Consider the following 14091-nt stretch of genomic DNA (forward strand, 5'->3'; position numbering starts at 1 on the left):
TAATTAACAATGTTAATTTGTATAACAAATAATTAAAATGTAAAATATTTTACTTGGAATTTTTGATCTTGAACTCGTTGTCGAATAATCATTTGAGCATTTGGAGTACCCATTGGTTGGAAAGGCATACGTTGAGTCTTAACAGCACTTGGAGGTAAAGGCTGACGAAACGTTGGTCCAGAAGATGGAGTTTCAAAATCTTGATTTGGTACATTTTGAGAGCTAATTTCTTGATTTGGTGTATCTTCAGTATTCCACAGACGCTGATCAGCTGGCGTTTCTTTTTTAAACTGCTGTCTCTGAAGTAATTCTCTCAAATGTCTTGTCATTTCTTGATTAGCTTGAGGTGATGAAAATACATCTTCTCTGCCTCGTGGAGATGTAGGATTAAAATGAACGTTTCTTGGTTGTTGAACAGTAGACGTTGAAGATATTGGAGGACTAAACAAGTCTGTTGGTCCTGGTGTTGATTGCGAACGTGTATATTGTGGTGATGGCGATGCTGAAGCAGGACTCACAACTCTGGTCACTTTCAAGACAGGTGAAGGATATGGTGATCTAGATTGTTGTTGAGAACTTACACTACTGGGACTTTGTAAGGGAGTTAAAGAACCATCCTAAACAATTTAATTTATAACCTCAATTATTAATACTTAATACAAAAATAATTAATTTAATTTACCTGATTGGTAGCAACTTGTAATTGAGTAGCCAAATTTGGCGTATGAATCAACACTTGTTGATCAGAATTAGTAAATTGATTAGTGTCAATAGAAAGATTTCTTTGATGAACCGATATACTTCTTTGATATACTATTAAAATTATAAAAGAACATATATATTTATAAATCAAACAAAAATTTGCTTACACAATTAAAATAAATTAAATAGTTTACCTCCTTGAGTACGTTGTTCTTGCATTACTTGCTGCTGTTGAGCAGCTTGTGCCTGTTGTTGTCGCATTGCTTGTAACTGTTTCCATTGGCGTTCATTTTCAGCTTCACGTGATCTCTGTTGAGATATCATTTTATCTTGATCCTATTACCATAAAATAGTTAATTTATGTTAATTATATTTCTAAGTTTTATTATAACAATAAATACTCAATAAGTTTGAAAATAAGAAGAAACAAATATAAGTATGAATTAAAGCTCATTATTTTTTTTTATTATTAATGCATCTGACCAAACAAACAAATAAGAATGATAAATAATATTTTATTTATACATTTAGAAGAAAATTCACCAGAATCCCTTTTTTTTGGTACATAGTACATACATAAACATTTATTGTTTAAATCTATTTATGTATTTTTGTGTACCCCTATAAAATTACATCCACTACTATGTTTTTTGTTAAGTTATATATATATAATAATACATTATAATAAATATTACCCATACACCAACCAATTCAAATCTACAGCACTAAAAATGTTTTTAAAAAGCTTTGTATTCTAAATAATCTAATCTACTACAAACCATGCCAATATTTATAACTAATCAACAGCGCTTATTATACCAAGTACAAAATAGTAGTATCAGAAACCATATGCCAAATATGTGAAATAACTTTTAAATTTAAGATAATATTTGAGAAAAACCAAATGAGCAAACCCCAAATTAATTAATATTTGAATATAATATATATATATATTTAAAAGCTACCAGATTTTATTTATTGAAAAGATTCAAACGCAAAAAAAAACTAAACAATGTAGCAGTTGATTAAAAAAAATCGCAATTATATGCAATAAAATGTATCATAAATATTGAATTAATTTTTATGTTCTATAACATTGGAGTATACCCTCTAAAATAAAAAATTGAAATAGTTTATTTTTAAAAGAACTTTCCATAGACTATATACTATACTTTATCAAAAAAAAAAAAAAACCCATTGCTAAAATAAAAATGTAACTAAAAATACCAAGTAGAATGCAATAAGTCAACCTAATATTACTATAATTCAAATCCATCACCAACAATAATTTACAAACATAAAAGTCAGCAATATTGTTAAGATACCTTATGTAATTAAACAAATTTGATAGTCTTCACATAAAAAGATAAAAAAAATAACTTATGTAATTAAAAATTAAATACAAAGATCATTTATGTATTTAGAAGCAACATACGAGTAGCTGGGAATATACTAAAAACACAAAAATATAGAAGAGGCTGAACAGTCAAATATCCAAAGAAAATCATTTCCCAGAACGTGCAAGTGAACGCTCACCACAGGGTCATAAGTCTCTTGACCGAGGGACGGGAGTGTACGCATTATCTCAGACGGTGTTAGTACACGAATTTGTTGGTCAGACAGCGGAGGTGAAGTGCTGACTGAATTGTTAGTACTGCTAGCGGTTATGTTAGTTTTAGCGCCCTCAGTGCCAGCTGATGATGATTCATTTCTTACCAACTGTACATTACGTATTGTGCCAGTGGGCTGTGATGTGATTATATGTAATAGGTTATTACGTGAATCGGTTTGATTTTTAGTATCTAATGTAGCTAATATTGAATTAGACATTATTAATGATGGAACTGTTTGTATTATATGAATACTATTTGGGGGATAATGCAAAGTTCCCCTTTCAGATGAACCCGATGCTACATATTGGTATTGAATTGGTTCAGACGAATTCTTCTCAGCAGGAATGATATGAATAGTTCGTAAATTTACAGGATTAGGAGATGGAGGGTTAGGTAAAACTGGTATATATTGTATTGTAGATGGGTGAGTAGGAATAGTAGTAGGAAATGTTTGCTGAGGTGGGTTAGATTCAGGCTCGGGATCAGAAGGCTGTGGAGATTGTGAGTTAGTATGACCATCACCAGCGGCAATTAGTATTGCGGGTTGCATCAGTTCTTTGGTGGGACACACCTCTCCATTGTTAATCGTCGGACTCTGGGTAGCACTAGATGTTGAACTGGTCCTGTTGTCGCCACTGGTACTGTCTTCCTTCACGGCCTGTTTGTGTTGTTATAGAACGGGTGCCATTAAAGAAACAAATCCCAAAAGCAATAAAATGAGAATATATCAACTAAAGATGCTAACACTCTAATGATGGATATCAAATTGTATTTTTGGATCAGTATTGAGAAAATAACATTTTGAAAATGCAATTTTTTCATAATCATATATTTATTAAAACAAAAAAAAAATAATCTTATATTTTGTTTTAATAGTTGAAAAAAATTGTTTACTTATAATATATCAATAAAAAGGAATAGAAAAATATTTTTCTGAAAGCTCATAAAATATATTCTTGAATATGAAAATCCTATGTAATTAAAAGTGAGAAAAACTTAAGTATAGAAAATCAGATTATAAAAATATTTATTGTTAGCTAAGGAAAATAATACTATCAAATAACCTAACCAGGTCAAAACATTTCAAATAATTAAATTAAATTGCTATATAAAAACTTGATTCTAAATTAAATCATTCTAAACATAAATATAAAATATAAAAATAATAACCGACAAGAATTTTTTTGATTTGTCATTAAATCATTCAGACAAAAAAATATACATAATTTTTTTACTGTGAAATTCAATTTGACTGTTGATTTTAATAATTTAAAATGGTATTTATAAAATATTTTCTTCAACAAATGTTATGAATGAAATAATCTATGTGCTTAATCCTAGAAAAAAGTGGCAACTTAACAGGATATTTTAACATTTGTAAAATAATAAATTCACTTAAGGGTCCTAATATTATAACTCTATTTATAAAATATATTTGGATTTGTGTGAATTGTATAAATCTAAAAATTGCAGTGTAAAAATTACTAGTGCTTTAATATTATCAACAACTAGACATAACCAATAAAATAAAACTAATATTGTTTTAATTTATCTGTTTTCAATGAATCCCAAAAATGTGCAAAACGCTGTAATTTGTGATTGGCCTAAAACACATAAGTAATATGATGATTTATCATATATTTTAATTACCAAAAGCGCTTTGGCCAAGTCACATAAGCACACACAAATAAATTTTAAACTTAAGCCCCAATTAAAAAAAGCTTTATTTTATGTAGAGGAACTTTTAAAAATACCATGTATAATCTTCCAATGTACATATATATATTTTTTCCCACTAGATATTATGATAGATAAGCTCTCGGGATGAACGCTAATATTAGTCCATGATTTTCATATACCATTATGATATGGTGCTTGATACAATAAATTTTCCTCCATAAACATTTTACAAAAACTGTAATGCTTACCTGTTGCGCTTTTTTCTGTCTCAAATTAGTTCTATTTTCTCTTGCTTTTAACAAAAATGGACTTTTTTGTTCAGGAGACAATGTTCTCCACTTCTTTAATATTTGTCTTGATCTTTCAGGCCAAGCTAAACATTTAAAAAAAAAATGTAATATTAACATAATAAAAAGTTTTTAAATAAATGTATATCATACAAGGAAATTCTGTTTTCCATTCAGGATGGGTAACATTAGCATAAAGTACAGCTGATATTGATGCTTTTGGTCCTAGTGCTTCATCTGCTTCCATTTTTTGAGAATTTCTTTGACTGGTATTTATTGCCGATGACTGAGATCCAACACCTTCTAAGCTATCTTCACCACCACTATTTTGAACCCAAGGACTATGAGGTTCAGAAAATGCTGGACTAAATTGAGATGGACTACTAAAAAGTTAAATAAAAATGTTCATGTTGTTATATTTGTAGAAAAACATTATGTTTATTATAAGTATATAATAATAAATTATTATTACTTACTTGCTATACTCAGAATGATATGGAGACATTGCTGGATAGATAGGAGAAGGCATATTGGTTACTACAGGTGGTAATGCCGGAGCTGGTACTTTTCCACGAGACATATTAGTTGGTACACCTAATAATTTTTAAATTAGTTATTTTTAATGCTAATTGTATTAAATATGAATTACCAGTACGAGATGGAGACATTATTGGAGCATTATTTTGATTTTGAACCATTACAACTCCATTTTGAGCTGGAGGTATGGCAGCCATATTATTATTACTTATTAATAACATATTAGAGCTATTCGGATCTTGAGATTCTTGTGATGCATCATCAGTTAAAACAACTTTGAAAATTTCTTCTACATCCTTACTATCCATATTTGGTAAGCCTAAATTAGAATAGTTTGAAATTTTAATAAATTTTACTAGAAACAATAAGTTTAGTAACTAAAAAACATACACTATTATCATTAACTAAAAAATACATAACATTTTATTAAAAATAAATGTTAGACATTTAAATTTTAAAACAACTAAGATAATAATTCATATAATGAAGAAATAGTTAAATTCTGTTATCATTGATTACCTAATAAAATTAATAAAGTAGACAAAATGAAAAACAAATTATCTTAAATATAAAAATGTTATTAAACTAATACTATGGTTATAATTTATTTATCTTAATCATTTTGTTTTATTATAAATACTAGTACTTATATGAACAAATAAATACTCATAACGAAATTCAATCTTTTATACTTCATTACATTCTGGTTTTGATTGTAAAATTCAAATAAAAATTTAATAAGCAAATATTGAGATAAATCTAAAATAATAAAAAAATCTATATACCTGTCTCTCTGACCATAGAATCAAGATTAAAGTGGGAACCTAGAATTTCACTAAATTCATCTTTTTGAGCTGAAGTGTTGGCTTCGCTAATAACAGATTCTTCCACTACTAAACCGGTATCTAGAAAAATTAAAAATTAAATAACAATTTGTGTTGATATGATTAATTCCAAATACCTTCCATCTCTGTCTTAATACTTCTACTTTGTTCATTCATAATAGAATCTAATAAATTATCAGACAGCAAAATATCTTTAAGTGTATCATTCTCATTTGTTGGCGGTATTTCTTTTTTCTAGAAAAATAATAAAAACACAAATTTATATTAATATCTAAGTAGTTTTGTTCCTGAAAACTAGTGATTTTTTACTAGTTTGCACACCAGCTAAATATTTATAAGAAATTAAATTTTAATAACTATTTAAATTTAATGTAACTTTCAAATGTGCTGCAATGCATAAAATAAATCTATATACTGCATTTATACAAGAAAATACAGCTAACATCAATCAGAAATTATTGAAAATTGAGAAATTATATTCCTATCAGAAAACCAACCTAAATTGCATTTGTTGAAACTCATTGTATGCCGTTAGAACATTACTCACACAGCTGTCATTTTAATGGTTGTGCAAGTGACTTAACAGTATAATTAAAGTAATAATTTCATTGTAATATTCTAATATATTTTTACAGAATACTTATTTATTTATAAATAGTTTATAATTTCAGGTAGAAGTATTGTAAGTCTCAAGTAATTTTGTTAAGTTGGAAACTTAGATAATTGAATATTTCATAAGCATCTATTAAACTAAAATTAGATTACAATAAATGTTTCTATTCAAATATTTAATATTGGTTTAAAATTAAATATCTTCTCACAAATATGACTTTTACATCCCAGTAATTTACTTAAATCAGCTATTTTCAAAACATTTATCTTACTTTTTCAACAACTTTTGGTTGTTCGTTAACTTCAATTATCTCTTTTTTAATATTCATGCATTTATTAACTACTTCTTCTTTTGTTTGTTGTTTAGATTTAATATCTTCCATAATTTTTAATTCAGCCTAATAAATAAATGTAAATATTATTTAATGAAAATTAGTTAATGTTACATAAAAAACTTAACGAAATGAAATCTAACCTGGGAAAGTTCAATTGTTTTAATAACTTCTTCTTTTTCTTCCACTTCTTCAGACTCACTACTGTCCAAAATCTGTGAAGCAACATTACAGGCATCCAACAAATCACGACCAAAAAACGCATCTTGTATATAGTTTGGGTAATTTTCAGCAATTTTACTCTTGGGTTTTTTCCATCGATTTTGTTTTCGCCTCGGTTTATTGTCTTCACCATCTACGTCTTGAGTATTATCTTCATCTTTATCTTTAGCTCTAGGCATACGACCTCTAACAACAAATCCCCCAATGCCTAATTTTTGAAGATTTCTAACTCGTTTTCGACGCAGAACCATTACACCTGATTCTAATGTTAAAATACTGAAACCTTCAGGTGGTTCAGGAGGACGACCATCATCGCGTGGCTGTACTGCCATCCCTTCTTTATAAATAGGTTCTGGTTCGCTTGGTTCTTCTTTAATGTCATCAAAATCCATCTTATACGCATCATCATTATCTAAAGAATCGTTAATAGTATCTAAAATAAAATAAATTTAATAATTTTTTTTAAAATCACAAAATTATAAAATAATTATACAATATAAACACAAATAAAATCTTACCTCTACTGTTACACACAACAGATTCAATAGCTGCCATAATAGCAGCTTCTTTTTCCAATTGTGCTTTTTTCAAATCTTTTCGCTTTTTACGTTGATGTGATATTTCTATGCCACTCGTTAGAACTTTCATATGTTGAACACCTGATTCAGATAAATAAATTCCATCCATACAGTATTCATTAATTATCCCTTTAGCTGCATCTGGGCTGTTATCACGTGATGAAATTTTTTGTTTGGTTTTGGGACTTGAGATATGTGCTAAATGTGCTGGAACTGTTCCACGAGGACGACATAGTAAGCAACTATACCCATCTTCCGCACATTTTTCTGCATCATCTTCATTTTCAATTTTATCACATTTTCCATGAAGCCATCTAAAAAATAAAATATAAAAATCATGATCCAAATGTAATATTGTAATAACATTAAATATAAAAAATTTACCGATCACACTGGGAACATTTAATAATCAATTGACTATCAGTATAAGATTCTTGGCATGATGGACAAATACTACGAGATGCACAAGGTCCACATTCAGTATAATTATTCAACCAAGAACAATTGAAGCCTGGATCATTTGAACCACATGTCAAGCATTGAGCACACCTTCAAAAGCAATATTTTTAATTCAATTTAACTTAAATAAAAAAATTATCATACTTACCACTTGCATTTCCAAGTTCCTCTAGGGACATAATCGAGTTTTGGATCAGTACAATAAATATGATAAGAAATATCACATTCATCACAGAGAATAAGTCTAGACTCGTCATTACGTTGCCCACACCCTTCACAAACTGTACAATCTAAACATCTCCATCCTTTTTGAAGGATAACTTTGGTTACCTTAAAAATAAAATTATTAAGAAAAATTGTATTCTTGAAAATTATAATTGTATGCAACAACTTACTTTAACATTCACGCAAAAGGGATGATAACACTGTCCACACTGAGAACATGAAATAAGACATGCTTCTTGGTCTGTACCTAAGGATCCACACATAACACATATATCTTGACCAAGAACAAATTTATCTTTAGCTGAGCATAAAACAATTCGATTTTCATTGTTTGGGTCAATGTCATTTGAAGAATTTTTGGAGCTTACATCAGACAAAGGCCTCTGAAAAATAATTTTAAACAATATTATGTTAATGAAACTTGAACAAAATTCTTGAACACAAACTTGTAATCCAAGACCAGGTACACCAAAAATGCCCCGCATTCTTCCTCGAGGTCTCTTTCTAGGAAATTCTACAAGACGTTGTCCTTTTTTCTGGTACATAGGTTTTAATGCAGCAGTAAGTTTTCCTAAACCTTTAGCACGCCCAGCATATCCAGATAGCAATAACCGTTTCTTAGTTACTTTGCATGCAGCATATGGTTTTCCTTTACCCAAACCATAGCCACCCATTCGACCATCATCAAAATCTTTATTACTCTATAGAACATTATAAAGATAATTTTGAATTTTCTAACTATTTATTAGTTTAATCAATTACTATTTACATACCTTGAACTCTAAGTCATGTTCAGGTTGATAAACATCTATTGAACTATTTGAGTCTCCAAATTCTTCATACCCATCACGACGCTGTTGTACAGCATTTTTACATAAAGGACACATATACTCAGATGCTGAGCTTTTGCTGTGGCTAGTTATATACTCAGCCTCTGGATCACAAGCACCGTGTATGTATTTTCGACATGATATGCACTGAACCATTTCTCGATGAGCAGCAGCTCGATAAGCTCGATGACAAAGTGGACATGAAGAACCTTTATTACGTTGCTGATAACAAGAATCACAAACCGTATAATGGGCATGCCACCGAGATGATAACCCTGCACCTGGGGTACGAGAACCACAGTCCGTGCATACACGACAGCACTGAAACAAAATAATAATATAAATAATCAGTATTGTCTAATATTCTTAGATCAATAATAAAAATATAGTGAATATATGTTGTAATTACTTTGCATTTCCATCCAATTTTAGGTATTGTTGTCACTTGAGGTCTTAAACATCCAGGATGATAGGCTTTATCACAACCTTCACATAACATGACCTTAGTCTGTTCAGCTGGTTGCCGACAAACTTGGCAAATTCGACAATTACCACATTGCCATCCAGCTCTCACTCCTTAGAATTTAAAATATTAACAATAAAAAAACAATAATTAAAATAAATAATAAATATAACTCATTTGAACATACCTGGTAGTAGAGCTAATCCAATACAAACACCATGGTAATGGTTCCCACATACTGTACACATCATTAAATTAGAAACGTCTCCAAGAGTTGAGCAAATACCACAAGCAACATTGGCAGAAAGTTCTTTAATAAAGTAATAAATTAGCACAAATTTCAATAACATTTCAAAATTAAAATTACCCATTAAAGGAACATGGTCAAGATGAGAATTGCATATTAAAGCTGGTACACTCATCTCTTGAAATGAAGCAGAAGCAAAAATACAAGGATAATGAAAATATTTCAAACAATTAGTGTATGTACATGGAGCACTGGCACCTAAATGACCACAGTAAGAACACCGTCGCATTAAGCTCTCCAAGATAAGTTCAGGCACATTTTCTAATGTATCAGATGCATCACATTTTACACCTTGAGTCCAGGTAGCACAAAACTGATGTGCATAAACATAACCATTTGATTCAAATTGTTCATACAACGTGTTTAAATCAGGAACATCCAAATGACCAATAACACTAAGCTCATCCACGGGTTCAAAACTACAAGTTGAAAATTGTTGTTGTCTAAAAACAATGGTATAACAAACATTTACAATAAAATTATTTTATTTTAAAATACTATAGTGCAAGTAATTGATAATGAGTGAGATGTATAGAGCATCAAACAATATGAAAATTAAAACTCACTTAAATTTAGCAGCAGATTTTTGCCTCCTATACTGTATAATTGGTGCCATTTCAGCAGTTGGTGATTGTAATGGCATTGGAGTTAATTGTTTAGTAACTAGTTGCTTAATAAAATCATCTAATGTTGACTTAAATTCTTTATCCCATTCTAACCTTAGAAGAGACCCTTGTCCAAGTTGACTTCGTTCTCCCAAATTACAAAATGCACATACTTTTCCTGGCCTAAAAATAAAAATATGAGTACCACAATCAAAACAAATATCATAAACTATTTACCAAGTCTCTTGATATAATACACTTCTATCATCAATAGTAGGATCAACTGATGATGAAGTAGGAGGAGTATTTTCATCAGTTCGGGAAACATTTGGAGATTTACCTTCAGCATCTTCCCTATTAATAATGCAAATTAAAAAATTATGTTATACTTATTTATTTCTGTTTCTATAATATATATATATATATATATATATACATACCTTCTCCATCTTTTAATTTTTAAATTCAATTTTTTCATTTGTAAAGGACTATCATAAGATGTTATAGGTGTAATAGCATTTCTTCCAGGGGAACATGATGTTGTTTCATCAAAGTTACCTTCTAAAAATAAGTATTTATAATACAACTAATAAATTTACTTCTTAAACTATATGTATAAAAATAATGTACCATCTGTCTTAACAGCAATATCAATAGGAGTTTGATTAGAAGAAGTTTCATCTACTGATATAGAAGCTGCTTCTGTAGAAATACGTGAACAATCTTCTTCTTGATAATCTGGATCATCATCCATATCTTCATTATCATCGTCGTCATCATCTTCATCATCCTCATCATCATCATCGTCTAACAAAGGAGCACCATTGTCAACATCTTCATCAGAACATGGATCATCATCTATGTCCATTTCGTCAGATTTATCTAAAGATGTCTTAGACATCTTTGATTTGTCATTATCCATTTTCTAAACAAGAGATAATAGATTTAAAAACTTAAACCACTTTAAAAAGGTTAATGCTAATAGTGTTAATATAGTAAAATTATAACTATACAATAGTATTATTTGTTAAACCTTTAAATGTTTATAACTGTAATTAGAGTGATATAAAAGTAATTATCTAATTTTCACTGCCAAAAACATTTGACACAATTCTTATCAGAAATTCTTAATATTTTTGAGAAACGAGTTTAATTAATACTTCAACAAGTTATTAAAATATTAAATAATATATTATTATTACCTATAATATAGTGAGAAATTATAATTTTTACTGTATCTACATTAAATGTCACTTACATATGGCCACTTTTAACATAATGTGTAGGTAAAAATCATAACATTTAAAAATAACAATAAATCTAATAACCAATTTTGATTTAACAAAAAGAAAATATAAATAGATTATAAAATAATACAAGTATCTAATTAAGTAATTAATTATGTATAACTTTTTTGCATATTTAATTTTAATAACTTAACAATCTACAATTTAATGGAAAAAATAATACTTTCAATTTAAAAATCTAAATTGTAGTATACTTGTACTTAAATTATACACTGGCATACATTGCTGTATCATACAAATTTTAGTAGAAGATAAAAGATCACAATAGTAGGTACATAGGATTAATAATAAATATTTTATTTAAATCCTATCATACACTATTGTCAAGTTACCAAATGAGCTACCAACTTATTTCTTCATTTTATTAACTACCAAATTTACAAGAATTTATTTATAAGTGCATTTAAGACATGTATGTCCTATTCTCAAAATTTCAATTCCACATTGTTTTGGCTAGGTATCATGATTTTAAATAAGGAATTTATACATTTTTTGTATGTCTAGACTATAGATATTAGGTACATAAAATGCATTGATGTTAAAAATTATTTATTTTTATAATAAAAATGTATTTTGTTTGTAGCATTAGTATACAAAATACAACTATAACTTATAAAAAATAAATGTAAGTAATATTCAAATGCAACTATAAAATACGATTTTATCATGAAAGTTCAAAAAAATAATAAGCTGTTTAAAAATAAAAATTACAATCGATTACAATTTAATATTTTTAGGCACATTAAGAATATTAGACAATAATCAATGCAAATATTGTTAAACAGATTTTTTTCAATGAGTTGCATCTGACACAAGATTAATATTAAATATTGTAATCAATCCCCGGGGTAAAATATTCACAACGACATAAGTTTCCCTTGCAAAAACTCGGTCTATCATCTAAAGGTGGTCGATTTCCTTAAATGTGACAGACGACAAGAGTCGAGTTGTAGACGGCCAGTCGCTGCTAGTTTAGTAACGGTGTGAAAGAGGGGGGAACGAAAACTTCCCAAAAGCGCAGTTCGCAGACCGTGCGGTGAAATACGCGGGAGTCAAGTTTGCCAGGCGCTTTTCTTGAATGAAGAGTTGGACAGCGATAAAGGACACGAAAAGCTCTGTCGTACAATGGTAACGACCAATCAGCAAGTAAAAATAGTGGGTTAGCGTAGTTTGAATTCAATAGTGGCGGCAAGACACTTACTCTGTGTTTGATCGTCGGCGACTTGAGTCGGGCCAAAACGCATACTATTTGGCGGTAAATCAGCAAACCGCTTTGCCTCAAGGAATTGGGCGGGAGTATTAGTGAACGAAACGCTATCCGTTACACCGAGGAGCTTTTAACCGGAAGTTCCTTACATGGCGAATGGGCGCGAAGAAGCGGTTGGAGCACAGAAACTATCGGCACACTATGAAGCGAGGCGTCGCCGTCGTCGTTGCGGTGATGTTTGTCGTCGTCGTCGTCGTCGTGTTCGGCGGCGGCGGCGGCAGCAGCGTCAGCGGCGGCTGTCGTCGGATAACGCGCGGATGAGCGCGAACAACGACGCGAAAACGTAAACCGACGAAAACTAAACTGTAGGCTGTAGCCCTACGGGAACGAGAAAAACATTTTTTCACATTATCGGATAATCAAAACAAATCGACAACAGCCTGGTACCACCGCGGGCCAACCAACAGGCTAGCCAACACGATGATGGCAGCTTGTCGCGCGCGTCCCCCCATCAGAGAATTCAGAAATTGTCCATGGAGGCAGCGGCGACTTGTTAAGCGGTGTTCCCCTCCCCCTTCCAATGATGGCGTTACCCAAGGTCCACTGACTGGTTACTCTAAACAATGAAAATATTTTTATTTATGTTCGCCATAAGGATTTCGATTTTTGAACATTTTGTATTTCGTCGATAGCAATTACATGGGAGTATGGGACTGGGACTGGGACGAGTGTCTGCTTGGACTCTGGACTTTAGCGCTTTTCACTGTTCATGAGAGACGTGGAGACGTAATAATGTGACGATGACGAATTGGTTTAAAAATTATGACTTTAATGACCCCATCAGCCGTTAATAAGAGTCGCATAAATTTATGATACTTATGAATTCTGATTTTACAATGCTAAATATGAATAGATTCCCTATGTCAATATGTTATTGAAGTCGTTTATAAAGTTTACGTTACTATGATGAGTATGATGCATTTTGGATGAACATGTTAATATTTACTTCCAAGTTCCAATGATTACAATATTATGCTGTAGACCTGTAGTAACTAGTGACGATTAAAATTATAATATAATCAAGTGATCGGTTGAAGAAGCTCTTGAATAAGACATATTTTGTTCAATAAAATATTATTATTTTTACCTAAGTTTATAATGCGGGTCCATCGATTGACCGCGATGTAGGTCATGGATTGTACCATTGGGCATTGGTTATAAACTTATAAATACTGTACTAGTATTTATAATTAATTTAATAAATTAATATATCGGTTAGG

At 30.3% G+C, this 14091-nt stretch overlaps 1 protein-coding gene across 1 annotated transcript in view; it reads right to left on the reverse strand.

Annotated features, from left to right (window-relative positions):
• LOC113557307 overlaps positions 1-13168 on the reverse strand; it is a 28970-nt gene extending 15802 nt beyond the window's left edge. The window contains 26 exon segments of the mRNA XM_028188579.1: positions 54-617; positions 683-813; positions 897-1038; positions 2887-2973; positions 4244-4368; positions 4436-4665; positions 4759-4876; positions 4932-5138; positions 5605-5724; positions 5781-5898; positions 6549-6674; positions 6752-7263; positions 7349-7722; positions 7793-7957; positions 8016-8197; positions 8263-8475; positions 8539-8793; positions 8866-9243; positions 9332-9498; positions 9573-9695; positions 9753-10135; positions 10259-10480; positions 10535-10651; positions 10738-10858; positions 10928-11222; positions 12806-13168. Of these exon segments, the coding sequence (XP_028044380.1) occupies positions 54-617; positions 683-813; positions 897-1038; positions 2887-2973; positions 4244-4368; positions 4436-4665; positions 4759-4876; positions 4932-5138; positions 5605-5724; positions 5781-5898; positions 6549-6674; positions 6752-7263; positions 7349-7722; positions 7793-7957; positions 8016-8197; positions 8263-8475; positions 8539-8793; positions 8866-9243; positions 9332-9498; positions 9573-9695; positions 9753-10135; positions 10259-10480; positions 10535-10651; positions 10738-10858; positions 10928-11219 (5472 nt within the window). The 5' untranslated portion in view covers positions 11220-11222; positions 12806-13168.
• Positions 13169-14091: the final 923 nt, after the last annotated feature.

Source organism: Rhopalosiphum maidis, chromosome 1 (genome assembly GCF_003676215.2).
Source record: "Rhopalosiphum maidis isolate BTI-1 chromosome 1, ASM367621v3, whole genome shotgun sequence".
Classification (NCBI taxonomy): domain Eukaryota; kingdom Metazoa; phylum Arthropoda; class Insecta; order Hemiptera; family Aphididae; genus Rhopalosiphum; species Rhopalosiphum maidis.